The 21,326-nt window shown below is 34.7% G+C and overlaps 1 protein-coding gene across 3 annotated transcripts in view; it reads right to left on the reverse strand.

Moving 5' to 3' along the window:
- GABRA1 (gamma-aminobutyric acid type A receptor subunit alpha1) overlaps window positions 1-21,326 on the reverse strand; it is a 59,300-nt gene that overhangs the window by 30,690 nt on the left and 7,284 nt on the right. For all 3 annotated transcript variants that reach the window (XM_073890307.1, XM_073890303.1, XM_025866627.2), the window contains exons 4-5: window positions 8,215-8,282; window positions 897-1,117 (exon numbers count right to left, since the gene is read on the reverse strand). In XM_073890307.1, coding sequence (XP_073746408.1) covers window positions 897-1,117; window positions 8,215-8,282 — 289 coding nt within the window. The remainder of the gene's footprint in view (window positions 1-896; window positions 1,118-8,214; window positions 8,283-21,326) is intronic.

Raw genomic sequence — 21,326 nt, forward strand, 5'->3', positions numbered from 1 at the left:
TTTTGCCTCCATTACCTTTTTGTGCCAAAGGAATACTTGGACAGTCTGAACTACCAAGTACTGTCCAGATCTACAAAAACAACATTCTAACAAGTCTCTTGGGGATGAAATAACTTTTCCCTTAAGAATGAGTTGTGGACAATTTTTAATTGCTTACAAATTAGGAATATTTTAAACATTTTTTCTTTAAAAATATTAACAACGTTTTTTGATTCATGTTTGCTTCATTGAACCATAAATGAAGAAACCTAGCTGCCAGGTTTTCCAATAATCTCAAAATGGGAGAAATATTTGTAAAGCAGAAATATCTCTCTCTATCTATCTATCTATAACTCATATATATAAATATTCTTCAACTTAAACAAAATTAAGAATATTTATATTCTCATTCTAACAATGTTATTATAAATTCATATACTTCTCCTAAATGTATACTTCCACATGATTCTAAGGTTTTTATGACACTTGAACTGTTCTAATTTTTTTGGATTTTTCTCCTTCTTTTTAAGTAGAAACATTTTTGGATACATACCTTGAGATAGCTTCTAGAAATCTGATCTAGACCTTATTGGGATGCAGGAATATATGAGGTTAGTAGTAGGGGGAAGAAGTTCCTCATACTGAATTAGAGCATGTTGGAGAGATACTTGAGATATATTACTTAATATACATTATAAACTCCCCCCCACTTTATCTAATCATTTTACTTAATGCTTTAATACTTGCATAAGACTTCAGTTGGTTTATTTTTCATAGCGGAGTAATTATTAAGGTTGAAAAAGAGGGCAAACAGGAAACCAGATGCTCCACTGTGGCCCACCAGCTTCATGGTCACATATATATGGAAGAGAAAGAAGTACAGAAAGAATCACAGATAGAAATGAAGTCATCCTTACCTCATGGTGTACAACAAGGTGCCATCCTCTGTGATCCTCAGGAGTTTGTTTGGCATGGTCATGTTGTGTGCCACTGACTTCTTTCCATTGTGAAAAAAGGTATCTGGAGTCCAGATCTTACTTGCCATTAGGTTATTCAACCGGAGAACTGTCATGGGTCCTTTAAATTTTAATCTTTCATCCTTCCAGCTTTGACGGAAAAATACATCTATTGTATATTCCTAGGTAATTTTGGAAAATGGCAGAGTTCACTAAGCTGTATTTTGCAATGCAAATAGCTTACACAGACAATGCTTATTTTTTGCAACTTTAAAAGCAAAATATGAGCTAGGTGATGTTTTCAGAAGTAAACTTGTGGTGGCCTGTACATACTGGTTTCAGGTGAATCAGTGGTCAGCATAATCATTTTTGAAAATATCTAAAGTGTCTGAAATATTTCTTGGTCAGAAAAACTCCACAACTATCTCCTCAGATATGTGAAAAGAAAATCATGCCCTACTCCCTACACCTCTACCACACTAGCACTCAAAAAAATAGAATACAGTACACATTAAAACAAAGCTCACCCTGGAGCTTACTAGATATATATGTTTAAATGTTTAAATTAGATAATGACAGCTACAAAGATAGAGCATAGTCTTTTGGGGGGCCCTTCCACAGTCTGAAAACCTCACAGTCAATTTCAAATCATCCATGGTTCTAATACTAGCGTGATAACCCCATCTCCTTTTTGGCTAAGTAAAAAAAAAATTTTTTTTGTTTACAGATAATGTATATAGACTTTAAATTTTTCACAACAAAGAAGATTATGAAAATAATCTGTTTCACTGTTAATTGGGATCTTCGCCAAAAAAAAAACAAATGTAGAATATGCGGGTGTGTGTGTATGTGTGTGAGTGTGTATCTGAGTATATGTGTGTATAAGACACATGAGAAATGTGTGAAGCTCGTCATCATTCACAGCCAGGGAATCTATTTATTTGAATAAACACAGCATTCCTTATGGCAATACCCAGAGACAAACATCTGCTAATCTGAAAACAAGCAATGTGACTTACCAGCTCCTAAAACAGAAAAGGGTAATATCCATCTTCCTTGCAGCACTTGCTACACTGACACTAAATTTGGAACTTAATGGTTTGAAATAAAGATTACCACATTCTCCATTAATCTTAGCATGCTCCAAACTGGAAGGAAGACTAACTTGAAAACATCATGCTACATTTTCTTAATCCCCTAAACTCTGATGCATTAGAAAGCTGTTGTTTTTTTTTTTTTTTTAAATCTTATACATATCATCTTTAGAACATGCATAAAAAATAATATCTGTGTCTAGGCATTTTGTGCATGAGCTTAACTACCTGTCTTTTTCTCAGGCTTTATGTAAGATTAGGTAAAGATTGGATAAAGGTTTATCCTTCTGCCACACGTTTGATATAGCTGAGCCCTTCTGATCCAGTAACTAGTATTATCATTGGATAGTTTACAGTGTACCAGGCATAGTGCTAAATGTCGATTGAGAGAGCAGCAACAAGGAAGTGTAACATGATGCCAGTTTATATTTATGGGCAAGAGAAACTACCTTATTTGTTGTTTAGGTAATTTTCTGTGTCTGGAAGTGTGAGGTGAAAACGCACTGAGATACAAGAGATAGGAATTTACATACCAGGAACCATTTGTTAAGCATCTCTAAATTTAGCAGAGGGAGAAACTGTTTAAACTTGGATGCTGTACGGAAAACTCATGGAGTAAGATGGGCATACAATGATATTTTCCATGAGGAGAGAGATGGGGAGGGAGCCTATAGACTACATTGGGAAGTGATTCAGAGTAGCAGTGCTTGCCAGGGAAGCAAATGGATGGATTTACCCTGAGCTGTGTGTGTTCTCTTCTCCGGACGACAGGCTTACGAGATAGGGATATGATAATCGGGATATTTCTATTACTCAGGAATCAGCCACATAAGCTCTATTTTCTGTCCAACTGAACTACTTTAGCCTGTCAAACAGTAGAGGGAATAGTCACTTGTAAATCAAGATGCCCAACTGACCATATTCCTATGAACCCCAAAATTTTATTTTGTTCATTTGTTTACTTGCTCCAAGGAGATTTTTGAAAATGAAATAAATGTCAAATATTTTAAAAACCTTAAAATATATTTATTATCAAGTCATAATAGATACACCCCAAAGTCAATGATTCCAAAAATTATGTCAAAACTTGCCAAATTCCTCATGTTTATGTATTTGTCATGTTTACAACCAGCTTTACTTACTGGTGCTAAATGGCAGACATTGAAATCCCCAAATTCATTTATGATATTCTCCCTTCAAATACTGTACTGGCCACACAAGCAGGCACACACACACCCTGCAAAAGTAACTGGATAAGCTTTCATTTCCATGTTCCCTTCAGCTAGAAGTGGAAATGAAAACTGAAATAAAAACACTTGATAATGATCAGATACTGTCTAACCAAGAGTGTAAGTATTTGGTCTCCCATTTTCTGAGAACTGCCCCTGCAACATTGCCATGGTAGTACCCGGAGGTTCTCTGCATGACCTTACCCTGGGGGTCATAGCGCACTAGGCTGACATGGGCCAGAGCTCCCTCTTCAAGAAACTGGAATAAGGGGAGGAGAGCAGAGCCATAACGTGACGGTTATGGATATAAGTTCTACCCCTGCTAACTGGAGCTAAATTGTTTGTCTGCCAGATGTGTAACTTCAAGTCATTTTCTGACCTTTCTAAACTCCAGTTTCCACTCTATAAAGCGGGGATCATGCAGTAGTGATTTCACTTGCCTATTGTGAGAAGTGAGTTAATAATGCAAGTGAACAGCTTGCCAGAATGTCTGAAACATGGGAAGTTCTCAGTAAACATTAGAAGTTATTTGTCTCCCCATTTCTTTGCTTTAGCAACACAAATTTCTATCAGATTCCGATGTAGCTGGGAATGAGAAAAGTTGCTCTTTGTTTGGACTGGTAGCAGGATAGGAAACCTCAGGAAAGTGAGGTGCTCATAACCAAGCAAAGTAAAATCAGAAGGCAAAGGAAAAGACCCTACAGAACACTGTCTGAACAAGTAGGAAGCTCTGGCGAAGATGTTGTTCAAGGTTCAGCGTGCCAGCCCCCACCATTCAAGTGAGATGTCTCTCCACGGTCCCCTGTTCAATAGAGTAGGTTGCTGGAGAATGTGAGTCTTACTCTGAAGACTGGGACAAAACATCCGTTATGTTCCTAAATAAATACTGTATTGAAGTGTTCCCACTTGCACCATCTATTACCATCTGTGTGTGCTTTGACTTCATACATTTTAAGCACCATGGAAAACAGGGCTCTGTGACTGTGCTGCCTGGATATTTCTGTCAGAACCTAGTGCCCTGGGAATGTGCCGTTTGATTGCCAATTAATGGTTTTTAAAATAAAGTTAAGGAGTTGTCCTAATTTTGTTTTCTATTCCAGATGAAGTCAGATGCCTTGGGAGCTGTGGAACCTCTAGGGACACACAGCCTGAGTTCAAGTTGCTACCTAGCTAGGTCACTTTCCCCCTCTGGAAAATACGGATAATGATAATGCCTAGCTAAAATCATGGTACGGGTACTAGATGAAATATGATCTATAAACCTATTAGCATGGTGCTTCACATATTGTAAGCATTCAATACTATTGAATTCTGTTATTATGGTTATCCTTATTAGATATTTTACTAGTTCTCACTTTTAAAAACTACAAAGTTTTCCTTGCCTTGAAAAATAGCTTTGTCATTGGCCTGATTTTGATAGACTCTAAATCATACTGCTCTTTATGTGTAATTCACCCATAATGTGGTTTAAATGAGTAACCTTAAATGAATTGGCCAGGTATAATTTCCACTAGCCACTCAGCATATCAGTTGTAGGCAGGGCTAATTTGGTCCTCTGACAGAACAATTCAAACATTATCTCATTCAGGAATTTTAGGCAACAGGGAGTATAACTGGCTTAGACACTCTGTTCCTTCTTCCTATGTGATATTTGACCAAAGGCCATTTATGAAAAGTAATTCACGATAATCATAGGCTTAATGATGTATCAAAAATCCCAACGTACACCTTTAGTCCAAGACAAAAAAAAATCAGTTTTTTTAAATGACAATCTAAACCAATAACTCAAAGGTATACCAAATATTTTCAAGAGAAAATGTGCCTTTATTTGAGCACTGTCCCGTAACAACTCCTACTGAGCATCTAGCCTTTGTGAGGCAATATGAAAGATGCCAGCGATAGAGAATATTCATTTTTAATTACGATGATGATAATGATAATGAGGAGGAGGAATAATATCATTATCAGTGTGTGATGTTTGTAATGCTTCATCCCTCTCGATGTTTCCCTTTATGAGAAGAGAGCTTCACCAGTGCAAAACTTCTGAATGCTCTCCAGTCCCTCATACTTCTCTATTTAGGGAGGGGAAGAGAGAAGAATAATTTCATTTGATGGGTAAATATGGAAGGAGAAATCAATCTTGCCTATCTCAGCCTCTTCCTGCTGCACTGTCCACAAGACTCACAATTTCTGATGTTTTTCCATGCTAGAAGTTTTATATGGACAGTCTCTGCCCTAACAGAGGGAGGCCAAAGTCTTGCCAGGTGACTGGGTGGGTTAATCTGACTGATTCTGATATTTATTCTCTGAAAACTCACATATCTACAGATATATACCACCTTCTGCAGGGCCATAATTATTAGTAATAAAGATGATATTCTCACTTTCCAAATCCCTTATTCTATTATCTTATTTCTCGGAAGGTTTGGAACTCAGGAAAGAGGGTATTATTTATTGAGTCCCATAAGACTTTATGTTTTTAAAGTCAATATAGACTCCTAAACCTATCACTAAATAAGTACTAATTCAACACTTACTATAAGCCAGCAATGTGCTGATACTGTGAGGGATGTGAAACAAATGTCTTTACATTTTTTTGGCGTTACTTTAGGAAAATAAGACATTTATATAAGAGAAATAACTTCACAAAGCAGTGTTATAATGAGGCCAAAAGCTAAGTTGTTATTTTACAGTCAATAAATGTGACTAGAATACAGAAAGGGAAACTTAATCCATTATCGGATTAATAAAAAAAGGTTTCCATTAAGCTTTTGGGTCTTGATTTGGGCCTTTATGGAAATGTAGGATTCAGATGGGTGGGAAATAGAGGGAATTTTCCATGAAGGGAATAGCATGATAAGGAGTTCAGAGACAAAAATAATAATAATTATTATTTATTGAGTGCTATCTATAAACACTTTATTTACATAGCTCATTTAAAATTCCTAACTATCTTACAAGGAGAGGCAATTATAATAATATACCAATTTTAGAGACTTTGAGGCTTACACATGTAAGTGATTTGCCCAAGGTGATGCTATTGGTAGTGGTGAGGTGTGAATTCAGCCAGCCTGGATCCTAGACAAGTTCAGCTCACCTCCAAGTGGTATGGCTTCACAGAAAGTAGTACTTAAGCAAACGACTAAAGTAAATAGTCAATATTAGGAACAAATGAGGACAAATGGTAACATCATCTGTGGACTATATGAAATACAGGCAGAGGAGTTTAAATTTGACCTTAAACCTGACTGGGCTCTATTAAATGTTCTTAATTAGAAAAGTAGCATGAGAGAATAGTGTTGTAAGACAGAGTTCCAACATGGGAGAATCACAAGAGGTCCTCAGAGTGATCAGTTTAGCAAAAAATAGTGTATAACAATATTTCAAGAAAGTGAACTACAGATCAACCACTGTAATAAGTTGCCAAAGGAATAAATCCACAATTATGGCTAATTCTTATATCTCTATTTCTTGCATAGTAATAATGGCTGACATACATTGAGTGCTTCCTATATGCTAAGAACTTTTAAATGCTTTTCATGTATGAATTTATTTAATACTTGTGATAACCCCATGAGGTATTATCATCACTCCCATCTCACACATGAAGAAAACCCCATGAGGTATTATCATCACTCCCATCTCACACATGAAGAAAACCCCATGAGGTATTATCATCACTCCCATCTTACACATGAAGAAACTGAAGCAAAGAGATATTAAGGAACTTCCCCAACAATACAGCTTTATAAGAGCAGAACGTGGGATTATAAACCAAGGCAGCATTCTGGTTCGGAAATCTGTATTCTTACCTACCACTCTCTTATGTTCTGCTGATTTTAATTGGCATAGTCACTACATTTCATAACCTGTGTTAAGATCTAGACCATCTAATTATCTTGATACAGCATTTCCCAGTGTTTGACTCACAGAGTACTAGCTCTACAGAATGTCAACAGGTATCGCATAAAAGGTTTTGGACAAATATGATTGGAAAACACTAGATTAAATGTAAACAGGTTTCCTTACTTCAGGACTTGTCAGAGATTTTACTCTGCCAAAGTGGGTACACTTGAGAATTTCCACACTTTGAGAAATGCTGGTCCAAACTGGTATTTTCTGTAACTTTTATTCTCAAACTATTATGAAGTCAGAGGATTTTATGTACAGATGGTGTCAACAAAAAGGCATTTTAAAAATAATATTCAATAAATATATCTTTGAAATATTTCATAACGGTGTGTCTTCATGGCCTCTTTATGATTTTTTTGATTATATAGGAGCTTGGCTATTATGAGTACACAAATATTACAACAGAGCTCTACTCTTTTACCAATTCCCATCAAATAGAAGAGAAATTCATGTTAACTTATTGGGTTGGGAAAAGAAAGAACAGGTATGTATTAATTTTATTTTCATTCTTGGTACTAATTTAATGAATTTCTTTTGCAGTGAAGCTGAACATTTCCCATCGGTGTGTTTAACTATTTCTCTGTCTAATTCTGGTCAAGTATTCACTCAGCTTTTACACTCACATCCCCTTTTTAGCCAAGAATAATTCAGAAATCATGATGTTCATGGCTATTCTATATGAGTGCTGGTTATCTTGAGACCTAGCATCTTTGAATCAACATGCCCTCCTAAATAAAATGTAAGGCAGATCATACTATTTGGCTTACAGAACATAAACCAAGGTGAAGCAATCATTTCAGGGATGGAAAAAAAGAAGTCTGCAGTGGTTGATATCATAAATAGGTTTGGTCTGGAAAGTAAGTGGGTATTGTCTATTATATAAATTTTATGTATTAGTATATATTACATATTATGCATACAGAAAGACAAAAAGGTATAGCCAAGCTATTTCAAGTTGCTCTCTAAATACCTGGTCTGTAATTTCCTTTCAAAAGCTAAATTTAGAAAATATACCAAGAAAACCAAAAACGCAGTGTCACTTACCATATCATGGTCTGAAACAGGTCCAAAACTGGTGACGAAGATGTCGGTCTTCACTTCAGTTACACGCTCTGATGAAGCAGGAAATTGGGACAGTGAATGTCTACCAACAGTCCTTATTAGATCTCACTACCACATACTCACACCCAAATGGGAAATTTATTGGCTTTGATTAGCTATTTCTAAAATTGGTCCACTGTGTAGTCCTGATAATTTACTGCTTACACATGAAATTTCACAGTTAATATTTTTCAATGGAGAACAGAGCCTAAATATGCCACTTTGGGAGGCAGACTTTATGAAGTCAGCTGCTGCTTAATGAATTCCTCAAGAATGGGCACAATTTCCTAAATGATACCAAGCCACTCCACATTGTAATAAAAAAATATGTTAGTATATGGGTGTCATTTAAGCTTAAATATTCTTACAGAGCTCACCAGATCCTCCAGGTATTTAGGATACTCTTGGGAAGTATATGGTATACTGTGGCAAGCTTTATTAACTCTTTAAGGACTAAAGGGTATGTTTTGTAAATGATGCTTTCTGGCACTAAATCATAACTGGATTATCCAAATTACTCCCTGGGAAAAAGCTGACAACCTATATAAATATTTTCAATTTTGAGGATAAGAAGAATATATTATGGCACAGCAAAAGTTCATTTAATAGACTCCATTTCAAGTTCAATGTGATTTTATTTTATTAGTCTCTGAGGCATATATATCAACCAATAAAACATATTCATTGTAGTCTGGTGACAACAGAGGCATTTTCAAGGAAATTCAGTCACCCCCCCCCAAAAAAAAAGATAGAAAAATGTTGCTTTCACAAAAGGACACGATTTGTTTAGAGGTGAGAATCAAAAGGATGGCTTTGTAATTTTAAACTGTAGCTCTGAGAAATAATGGTCCAGTATCTTAAGCAATTCATTTTATTTATCAGGACATTTATATCTCTGAGGTAGGGCATTAAAAAGATGATCCAATATATGCAGTAATGAATTCTTTTGAAAATCAAGAATTTTATCTCTCAGCAATTCACCTGTAAACAGTTAATACTTTCAGTATAAATTTCTCTCAAGAAGGTCTTGTTATATACTGCCCATAATGTGTACCACAAATGAGAATATAATTTGGAGGTAGAGATAACCCCTTCGATAACCAATACAATATTTTTTGGCTCATTTCCCTCCCCCCCCCCTTTCTTTTCTTCCTTTTTTTTCTAACAATTTCATTGGCTCCAAAAATGCTTAACTAAGCCCCTTGACGTAAGAATCGTCTGAGATTTACTCTTTAAAAACTTGAAAATGGAGGACATAGTTTGAAAGAAAGAAAATAGAGCTGTGTTTTTAGATCTCACTTCCTTCCAACGTCAGTGTTAATGTTCTACGGCAACTATACAGCTTGAAAGGAACAGCCGTTAGCAATGTCTTAGCTGGAGTAACCACTGGTTTCTTCTGGCTGTCTCCATTCCCTCCCCTTCTGCAGTCAGTTTCCCAGCGCTCACATCTCTCTTTCTCTTCTGCACCCTCTCTCCATATGTATTCTTTACTCGACTAGCTCTTTTTCTTAGTTTAAACATCTGCTATTTCTTAAGACTCCATCTAGAGCTCACACTATTAGAATGCCAGGACTGACTTTCAATTAAAACAATAATAAAAAGAAACTGCATGCTATCTATTCCCAAAAGCTAGGATTTATCTTATTAATTGAGCTCGTTTTTGTCCTTTCTCTTTCAGCATTTTCCTTTCTAGTTCAAGCACAGCAGACTTTGATATGAAAAAAACATGCACTTATTGCCATGAAAAAGGCACAAAAAGAGCAGATAATAGAGAATTGGGCCTGTTTTCATCCTAAGTCCTAGTGTCCCAAGGTATGCTCCTTATTGGAAATAATTTTGATTCTTATTATTTACATAGATTTTTTTTGCAATTAAAAGCACCCTATGTTATGTGATCAAATTAATATCTGTATTTTCTTTCTACATAAATCTTGAAATAGTTGGGTCCTCCTGTTATTTTATTTACTTTTCTAAGTGGTTGACTCAACCTAATTTTGTTTCTAAGGTTGAGTTTTCATTCTCTGCAGATTATAAACTGTGGGACTTACGGTGACTATCTTATAGATCTGGGTAACATCTACAGAATTAAAGTTATGTACATTCTTTCATTTTTATTTTTGTGGCAGGGATCTACTATTAAGTGTATGTTCATTTGGGAAATAGGTATGAATCCCTGTCTGCATATTTGCAAGTGCTTGGCAGTGTAGGGCAGCTTTCCTGAACTCCTTTATCACCATTATCTATTTCTTGATTGTGGGGAAGGCATAATTTCTGCACTTCAAGGTAACTCTGCAAGGTAGCTAGCTTTACAAAAACTGGCTTAGCAGATGTTTTAGGAGCAACCAATCTGTTTTATCTATCATGATAAAGTGCTCTAAAGAAGTGAGATATCCACTTGCCAAATATATGGGCTATTTCCCTCTGCCATTTTTAAATTGTTAGTAAATGATGATGCTACATAACTAACAAACTATAAAGACCAAAAAACCTATTTATAAAGATTACTGTACCAATAAAATAGAATGTAGAGCATGGTTAAGTTTATACACATTTATTGCCACACATAATTTTTAGTGTGCCATATAGAAAGATTAGGCATAAAGGCAAAGCAGTTCACACAAATGGCTATAATCACATTTTAAAAGTCTGTTTCTTTAATCCTTTATCTATCCTTGCCCCTAAGTATATTTACCATAGCAGTTCATCATCTTCAAGTGCTTGACCTTATTTTCTACTAGTTATCTCCCTCTGATATTTCCCAAAAGTCACCATTTTAATATTCCAAGGCATGTACCCTGACTGAAAGCCCTCACCTGAGTCCTTCAGATGACCTTTTCACCACATACTCTAATCATACAGATATTCTTAAAGAATTTCTGATTTTTGCTCTCTGTTCATTCTGTTTCTCCTCCAAACATATTCACAAACCCTAACGTTAAGGTAGAAAAATGTCTAAGTCACCAAACTGAAGGTTGCCTGGTGGGGGTGGGGAAGGTGCGGGGACACTCAACTACTAAGTGGAAGAGGTGGGTCATGGCACCAGAAGAGGAAGGAGGAGGGCGAAATAAGATCCAGGAAACCATCTGGAACTTGGGATAAGATAATTAGAGAAAGGGAACAACACTTTCTGTATTTTTCCCTCTAATATATTTTCCTTGCCACATACCCAAACAGTTTTCTTTGATTTGTCATCAGCTGTTTGTGAGTGGCCAGTTTCCATTGCTGAAAAATTCTGCTTATTATGTCTGTCTCTGGAAGACTCATCACGAAAATTAGCATGCCAGTGTCTCGAAGAAATCATGTTTTAAATAAATGTGATCAAACTTGTTTACCCCCATATTTCCCAAACTTATCTGAGAATGCTATTATAAAATGTTATAAAAGCTTTATGGTAAACATAAGGCTAATGTAATTTATCATGTTGTTTAATTTTTTTAAACTTGATAATATGTTTGGAAATTTAAAAAGAAATTGAAAAAAATTAACCCCCCCCAGAATACCTTCATTCACATAAATCTGCTAATATCTTGATGTATTCCTTTCCTTCTTTTTTTTCTATTCAAGTGATTATCCTCAAACCACATTCTCATTCAGTTGAGTACAATTTCAGTGACAAGAAATAGGGTCTTTTGACCAAAAGTATGTCGTTCACTATAGCTCATTAGCAATTTAGTGATACGTGAAGTCTTTCTTTCTTTCTTTCTTTCTTTCTTTCTTTCTTTCTTTCTTTCTTTCTTTCTTTCTTTCTTTCTTAATTTATTTTTATTAACAGATAATGCATTATTTGTTTCAGGGGTACAGGTCTGTGATTCAACAGTCTTACACAATTCATAGCATTCACCATAGCACATACCCTCCCCATTCTTTAGACAGAAGATTTATAATTCAGAGTGCAAAGGTTCAAGATTGAGGACTGTTATGAATGTACTTTAGTCAAATTGTAAAAAATGACATGGTTAACTTGCCTTTTCAGCAAAGAAATGATGATCTGAAATCAAGACCTCTTTAGGTCTAGGACCAGGGTTAAATGGAAGATATGCTCATACTAAGGGCTTTGACTGATATCTAAGAGAACTGTTGAGGAAACTTCTTTTTCCCAATTCTGGGAAAATTTAGTCTTTTCCCCTCCTTTCCAACTTGAAATCCCCATAAATCCCCATGAAGGGGAGAAATAAATAAATAAATAAATAATTTTAGGGAGTTATTTATTACTTAAGGAATTATCTATTATTTAAGGAACATTAGATCATTAAAATCCAAATTGCATGCTCTAATACCAGACTTTATTGACTCAGCACTGGACTCTAAAGTGTTATTAGAAATATCTAGAAAGTGGGGCGTCTGGGTGGCTCAGTTGGTAAAGCGACTGCCTTTGGCTCAGGTCATGATCCTGGAGTCCCAGGATCAAGTCCCACGTCGGGCTCCCTGCTCAGCAGGGAGTCTGCTTCTCCCTCTGACCCTCTTTCCTCTCATGTGCTCTCTATCTCTCATTCTCTCTCTCTCTCTCAAATAAATAAATAAAATCTTTTTTTTTTAAAAAAAAGAAATATCTAGAAAGTACTCAAGGCCTTTCTAGGGATCACATGAGGAAAAGTGAAAATACTTTATATTTCAAAATATTCTATTTAAGACCATACAATGTGAGTCAGGAACTTCTAATGAAGTTCTGTTAGAGTGATTTTATAGTTAGCCAAAGTTAAACATGAATGAACCCCTTATGTAACTAGGAAATTTTCTGAAAATGGAAATCAATTAAAATAACTCAGTTGGAGGAAATATTCAAAGAGATTAATGAGCAAATAATTTTTAAAGTATTTTCTTCACAATAATCCTTCCCTGTCTACTATAAAAAAAAAAATCAACTGTCTTTAAACCTTGTATAAATTTATATACATGGTCAAGTGTCACAGGGATAATCATGGAATAGTTGTGTAAAATGAGATTATAATGATGGTGATGATGATTATTATAGTGATTTGGGACATCTTAAAATAGTACATCAATGTAAATAAAATTTCTGGTGATAAACTAATTAAAATCAGTCTTTAAAGAAGCATATTCTTCAAAGATATACTTTATATACATATATAAATGCTTTATGTGCTTTATATATATGATTTATATATATGTATGTTTTATATATACACAAATATATATCTATATATACACACACACTATATATACACACACATTTATGTACACATACTGTATTATGTACTCTATAGCTGTTAGACAGTAGTAAATCTGTTTTTACCAGAGATTTCTTACAATGTTGATATCCTGCTGATAAGTATTGAAATAACAGATGTTTTGAAGTGATAATTCAAAAAGATGATTAGTGCTTGAGGCAGAAATGAGAAAAGCAGTATAGTGTAGTAAATAATAAGCACACTGGATTAAAAGTCAAAACACTCAGATTTTAACTTGATTCTCCTGGAGAACAAGCTGTGTGATTTTAGGTACAATCCTTTAATCTCTTTGAGCCTGTTTTTTCGCCTTTTCAGTGAAGAAAGAACACCTGCACAGTTGACTACATCACACTAGAGTATGGGTGGAATAAGATTTGATGCCAAAAACACTTTGAGATGTATTTGTTGGGTATATTAATTTAACCAACAAATGTTTACTGAGCATTTTCTATGTGATAGACAGGCACTGTTCTAAGTAATAGTAATGCATTGGTGAACAAAAATGCAAATGTTCCTATTCTTTAACACATCTTACAGTCTTGGGGAAAACTTATTTTAGATAGATTAGAAACATTAAGATAGATAAATAGATGATAGATTAGACACACAGATTGGTAGATGATAGGAAGGTGACAGATATAATTCCACATATAGTTATATACAAACATACACAAATTATACTAATTCATTTCAGATCACTATAAATGCTCTGAAAGAATGTCTTTTGAACGGAGACCTCAATGATGAGAAAAATTCAGGGATGAGCAGAAAGGGAAAGACAATTAACTGAGGAGAGGGAAGAACAAGATCTGAGGTGAGAGTAAATGTGTGATGTTTAAGAAACAGAAAGTCCAGGGGTGGCTCAGTTGGTTAAGCATCTGACTTTGGCTCAGGTCATGATCCCAGGGTCCTGGGATTGAGCCTTGCATTGGGCTCCCTGCTCAGTGGAGAGTCTGTTTCTTCCTCTCCCTCTGCCCTTCGCTCACTTGTGCTCTCTCTCTCTCTCTCAAATAAATAAAATCTTTAAAAAAAGAAACAGAATCCAAAAAAAAAATAAATAAATAAAAAAAGAAACAGAAAGTCCAATAATATATCTGGAGCCTGGTGATGCCGATGATAATGGTACAAGGTGACAATCCAGATGCAAGTGGGGCAACACCTAAAGAGCTTTGTGCATTTCACTAAGCAGTTGACCTTTATTCTAATGCAGTAAGAAGCCTTTGGGTAATGAAGTGAAATGGTGTTACTTGCAGTTTAAGAAGACAGCTGATGCTGTGTGAATAATGCATTGTAAGAGTGTAATTAAAAAATGGAATAGGGAATCAACAATGAAGAATTATAGGTGTTGTTTTATTAGGAATGCCTATCACAACAATTTATTTAATATGGTATTGACCATATTTTCACTGGAAATGCTGTCTACTGAGGAACTCGGAGCAACATTCACTAGGCCCTGTTGTATGGACTTATAACTTATGAAGGAGGTTTATTGCCTCCTTTAAGTTACTTTCTATCTATTAATTTACAGAGGCAGTCACTGTATGGAGACTAAATGGACTAACATTAGTCATCATAATAAAGTATATCTTAAAACCCCACTTGGAAATGGTCCTGTTTGGAAATTGAAAATATTCTGGGCTCCCTATATCTCCTGGATTGGACAATGTTTCAACTCCTTGCCAGTCTGCCTGGGGCAACATTTTTGCTCCCTGTCCTTCATTTCCATTCCCTAAATTCTTTAAAATAATTGGCAACTTTCCCTAGCTGATATGTAGAGCTAGTTAATTGTGGCTATGTTCAGCTACTAAATCTGGATATGGGGTAGAAACCCACATTTCGAGGTGTCTAACCAATCCCTGATCCTTTTGTGTCTTCAGATTCCAAGTACTCAAATGATACAAGCATCTTCTAGGGGAATAAAAAAAAAAAGTAAATTTTACTGTAGCAGAGATTTATCTCATTTCCATTTGAAATTTCCCTCCCTCCCTCCTTAGGTTATAAGCAATTTCTATTGGGAGGGGGTAACCTATAGAAAAGAATATGATGGCTGTGTTGGAGGAATGGGTTTCTTTTGGTCTCTATAAATCTTGATCAAAATTGTATAACCTGTAATAGCTTTGAGGCATCATACTTCCTGTTCCCATTACAGCATTTTAGTTACATAAGACTAACACTATAGCAATCTTTGGAGGAATATGGCAACCACTTAGGACTTTGTTTTCTCTTAAGTTTTCCAAAATGGCAGTTTCTCATCTCAGAAACACTACAACATTATTTTTCAAGTAAGGAATTCAGATTCTACCTGAAAAAAAAATCATCTACAGAAAACATTTAAAAAATATCCTACATTTGTTCTAGAATCAAGACAGGAAATGAAAACTATGAAAAGTTCAAAAGTAACTGCACAGAAAATAAACTGCAGCTGTTTACTAATAATTTGGTCTTTATAACTTGAGCATAGTCTCAGTGGCTACATTTTACCCCAGGAAATTCTTGGCACTGATCAGTCGATGATTTATATATAACAGGAAAAGATGAGAGTAGAAAGTTTCTAAACATGCTACAACATTCCTTTGGGTATCCAACTTGGATTCATTAGACAAGCTGGCTTCAGGAGCTGACTAGAGATCTCAGCCAGTAAAGGTTAAAAGGTGTTCTCTGTTCATTTTAACAATTCCTCTTGGGTTTTTGGTAACTGCTTTTTCTCAAAACTTCAACTGAATTATGGAATGTCTAGATATAGTATTTCTGTGGAAATGGATTACATTATGCCAGAGTCTGAGTATCTGCTCCACACTTTGCATTAAAAGCTCCAGATAAAGCTACAGCAAATTCAGAATGAAGGATTCCAGAGTCAAATTTCAAAAGATAATATTAAAGCCATGATCTGGTAAAGTAAATATAACACCACTTCCACCAACAAAAAATATTAGATGAATCTAACCTTTTAAATTTTTTTGGATATTGTTAGTAATTTAGAATCTTTTTATTCTGCCAAAAGCCATCACATTGTCCTCTTAATATCTCATTCTCTTAATTTTTGAAATTCTGGCTGTTTAATAGAAATATAAAATATGTGTGTTAACTTCAGTTGAAGATGAATAAAATGGTTGCCTCTGATCTCAGCATCACACAGGATACAAATAAAAATAATAATTATAATAAAATAATAAATATATAAATTATAAATTAATAATTTTTAAAATTACATGAATATTGGATGCCTTATAATCCTGATAGAACAAAGCTGAATTTTGTAAAAGAATTAAATGATGCTTTCTCTATCCCCTAGTGACCTAAACTTTACAAAGTTACACAAAATTTCCAAAAAGTTAATCTGCTTTTTTTCCAGAGCACTTAGTTTTCCACCTTTACTTATTTTGATGTAAAAAAACAAAACCCCATAATGGAAGATCCCAAGCTAAGTCCCCAGGGAGTCAACACCACTTTGCCAGTTACATGCACATCCAACCGGGTCACTGTGCTTAGCTGGAGACGTTTACAACTTGAAGCTGAGATCTCGTGCAATGATTGGGCTAAAGTAAGTCTCAAAGGTCTTATATAGAATTACAAATCCAAAGCTGGGAAAATTAGGAAGATAAGCAGAAAGTCTGCTTTGCAGTATGATTGTCTGTTAAACATTATGTTAGTGCTAAAATAATGAGAGAGAAAACCACAATTATATTCCACTTATAAATATTCATCTAATACATTCAAGTAAAATATGACACAAATAAATAAAAACCCTAACTCTATAGACTTACAGGAAAAAGAAGAAAATCACAACTAAATATCTGTTAAGGGTGTGGTAGGGATAAATAAAGTCCATTATCTACCTACATTCCTATGTACTCATTTCCTTATTTACTTCCATCCACCTGGGTTTGTTGCATGATGAGTATGCATTCACTCTCTTTCCTTTACCATCTTCATCTTTATGGTTGATGATAATCAACCTATATATTATTTATCGAGATTAAACTAAAGGCAATATTTAGAAATTTAGAATAATATTTCTAGAAAGCAGGGAGGGAGAGAGTGAAAAGTTCTGTAGTCCCTTGAAAATGTGGCTCAACCAAGATCTCATTCCTTTGGCACTATCCTGTTTGAGTTCTATTTAAAAATGGTTTACCCTAATCAGTTTTCCAAGTAGTGAAATAAAATTGTTTATAGAAGAAAAGGTCTTTTGTGAGCAAGACGCTTAAGAAGAAGCCTGTGAACAGGAGGAAGGGCAACCCCTCAGCCTGGCAGTATGTTCCAGACAATAAACTGTACACATCAACCCAGCTCACCCTGGCATTTTGTCATATCATCCATAAAGTGTAGCCCGTACATAAGGCTGGGCCAAAGGGAAGGGTAAGATGTCACTGGAAGGGCATTACTTATCCTTAAAAACCTGAAACCTCCCTTCAGAGTTAAGTTTGGGACCTGCGTTTCTAGGTCGTTTTTACCCAACCTAGAGTGCAGGGGGAACCAATGTGATGGTGGCCGAAATTTAACTTAGATGGTTGCAGTTCAGGGGTTGTATCATTTAGCTGTTTAGGAAGTTGGAGAAAATTCAAGCTTCTCTAGTATATTTTATTTAGTATATTTCAATCACAGTCAATAAGGAGAAACCTTCGGAAAATGAATTGTCTCAGAATGTGCTTGGTTTGGTTCTGATTTAAAATAGAAAAGGAATCTTGATTCAAGGAACATCTGAGGCTGCGCATCCTTAGAACACAGATCCCTCTCTTTTACCATTTTCTATATTGCTCTCCTTCACCTTCTCACTTCCCTCTCCTTATTTTCAATGCCCCCTTTTGCTCACTTTTCTTCTCTAACCTTTCCTTTCCTATCTTGCCATTCTTTCTGGCTTTTACCTTTTCCCTTCCCCCAACCATTTTATTCTTCTGTACTGATCAGGCTTTAGGCAAAAACCTTTCAGAAACATTGTTTAGTGCCTGGTTGCAAGGAAGAAGTGGCCCTCTACACCTTGCCCTCAAAAAAAGAGATTTTTAAACGAGAATGAATTCCACAATTTCTGACAATTTTGATTTGTATTTTCTAGCTACTGATTATTTCAATTCAAGTCTATTTAAAGATTCCTTCATTAACTTTGTATTTAAAATATGAACATGGCCAAATTATTGTTCTCTCTCATTCCTGAATAGAGTACATTACATCATTAGAATTCCACACACTGTATTTCTTTTCATGTGTTCTATCAAAAAAAAAAAAAAAAGAAAGAAAGAAAAAGAAAAAAGTCCCTTCTCGGATATCTCTATATTATCCTTTCATTTCCATCTTCTCAGGATTGCTCTCTGGGCTCTGAAAAGGTAAAGTTTTTAAATAGTGTAACAATATCTGCAAACTGATTTCTATCATCTAGGTGAACCAAGTTACATATTTTGTAATATTTTATTTCTTAGTTATTGGACCCAGGGTGTGTATCTCCAAAGAGTATTGCTATGCCTTTGGGTGGCAGTGTGTTTTTCTGAAAAACAGGTCATGATGAATTTGCACATAAAGAATTTCTTCCATTAGTCTCGAGTCTCAACTTATCACATTTCTATACCTTCTGAGGACATTCAGAATAAAATATCCTTGCCTTCTGCATAACGTTATTCTTTTTATAAAACCAGACTTTTGTCATAACAGAGAAGAGAGTGGGCCCATTTCTCTTGCAAGAGATTATCTCAGTGGTGATCAGGAAGCTGTTAAGAGGAAACTTTTACCCTCTTATACTAATGATAATCTTTCAAGTATTTGCTTTACATGGGCTTTTCATCTATGAAAATGCGTAGATAAAAAAGTAAATGGATCATGTAACAACAACAACAACAACAAGAAGAAAGGTCCATTTCTGCAATGGAGATCTACTGGAATGTATGTCATACTTAGCAGAAATCTATGGAAAGAAATGAAATTAAATAACTACAGAGACAGATTTATTCAACAATTTCAGTTTATAATATCCAGAAAGCATGGTGGTAATATTTTTTTTAATTCTGTAGCTGATTATGCTTTTGAAAACACCTAAAAACTGTATTTAATATTTTAAGGTGTAGTTTTCTAAAGACGGAGAGACATTCTCAAAATGTACATAAAAATATTGATGACTCTGGAGATACATGTAACAAACACATGTTAGTATATCCCTCAAGGTTTAAAGATGCACTCCAAAAAATTTAACAAAAATTAAGTTAGTATTAAAGCTTCTTCAGAACAGTCAAATTTATCAGATTTAATTGTATGTAGTACATTCCAGGATGATACATAAAATAGAAACAGAGGTAAATATTTGAGCTACTTTTTAATTTGTTTTGTCTACCATATCCTCAAAATCACTGTTTCCAGGAATCATAGATATCAGAAAAGTCATCTTTAGCAAAGATTAAAGTATATCTATTCTCTTACATTTTCTTGAGTCAAATTCTCTATTCTCATGGCACATTATATCCATTTCAATTAAAAAGAATATACTTAGACTACGTTTGGCCAACTAATATCTCTGTTCTTTAACTACATGTCTATTTTTCTTATTTTGGGGGAGTAAATAGATATTAAAAGTAGATTCTACCAAAATAGTAATGTTGCAGGTTGAATCAATGCAGTTGTTTCTGTTAATAGATCTCGCATTATCTCAATTCTTGAAAATTAGCTTTTCAACTCATTCTTAGTCTATATTACACATCCTCAAGTTTTGTGGCTCTCCAAAGTCCAGGTGTGCAGATGAGAAGTAGGTAAAATGCTTCCTGCTTACACTACATTTGATTAAAGAGTTAACATACACATTTATTTAAGAATTATTATATATAATTAAATGTAAAGGAGCAGTTCTGGGTTTGTTACTTATACTCCAAACAACAATACAACTGATCATTAAAGTGTGTGCCTGTGTGTGTGTGTGTTTAAAATTTTTAACAAACTGAAAATTATGCATAGAGCTTATAGAGGATACTCCTATTTACATGTTAAAGTATTAAAAGGGATTTCCTAAACTAGAATGAAAACAATGTTTCCTAGATGCATTATAAAATTCTGTTGATTTAGTAAGGATTGATATCATGGAGTGGGAAGTAGGGGAATCAGTTGCATGCCCATTAGTACTCTAGAAAGCCTTACTTTTTAAAAGTTATATTGCTATCTTGTTTCTTCTTTTTGTGCATTCCTTCCCTACCTACAGTCTTTGTAATTTATTTCAAATTTTATGAATTAAGAACAATTTTCTTGAAGCCACTTTAGAAGTTTAGATATGCACAAATATTATTGTAATACATCACATACCCAAGTCATGCATTCCATTTTATGACCGATACATTTTGTTCCTTAAGATTTTTTTTCTCAGAAGGTACTAAAGGAACACTAGGTGGAATTCAAACCTGAAGGAATTTGTATAGCATGTCCAAGAATGGATGTTTGAAATTGACAAGAAAGGACACCTGGTAAGGCCTCTGACGTATATTTGAGTTGTGTCTTTGACAAAGCAGTTCCCCTTAAACCTCTGAGACACTAATGGTGTTTGGCAGCCTCAAAACAGACCTATGATCCACATCCATGTGATTACGCTACCCAAAATATTGAGGAAAAGAAAAAGACTTTAAATCCATGTTATCATTCAGTTCTAAAATCAAAATTTGGAGTCTTAACCTTCTTATTTTTTGTATATATTTTCTAAGTGAAGAAGAGATGATTTTCTTAATATCACCATTTAATTGCAATTTAAATATTGCTATTAAGTAGTTTTTAACAAATGCTTCAGAGAAGATGCAGCATTAGCTATAGTTAGGAATCACAGATTCTCACCTTGGTTTCCTGTGTGACTTTAAACAATAATTTATTTCCTTGCTTCCTTTGTTTTAGTCTTAGATCAATATTTTGTTT

The sequence above is a fragment of the Callorhinus ursinus genome, unplaced genomic scaffold (genome assembly GCF_003265705.2).
Source record: "Callorhinus ursinus isolate GAN/ISIS: 27379988/994484 unplaced genomic scaffold, GSC_fseal_2.0 scaffold3, whole genome shotgun sequence".
Classification (NCBI taxonomy): Eukaryota; Metazoa; Chordata; class Mammalia; order Carnivora; family Otariidae; genus Callorhinus; species Callorhinus ursinus.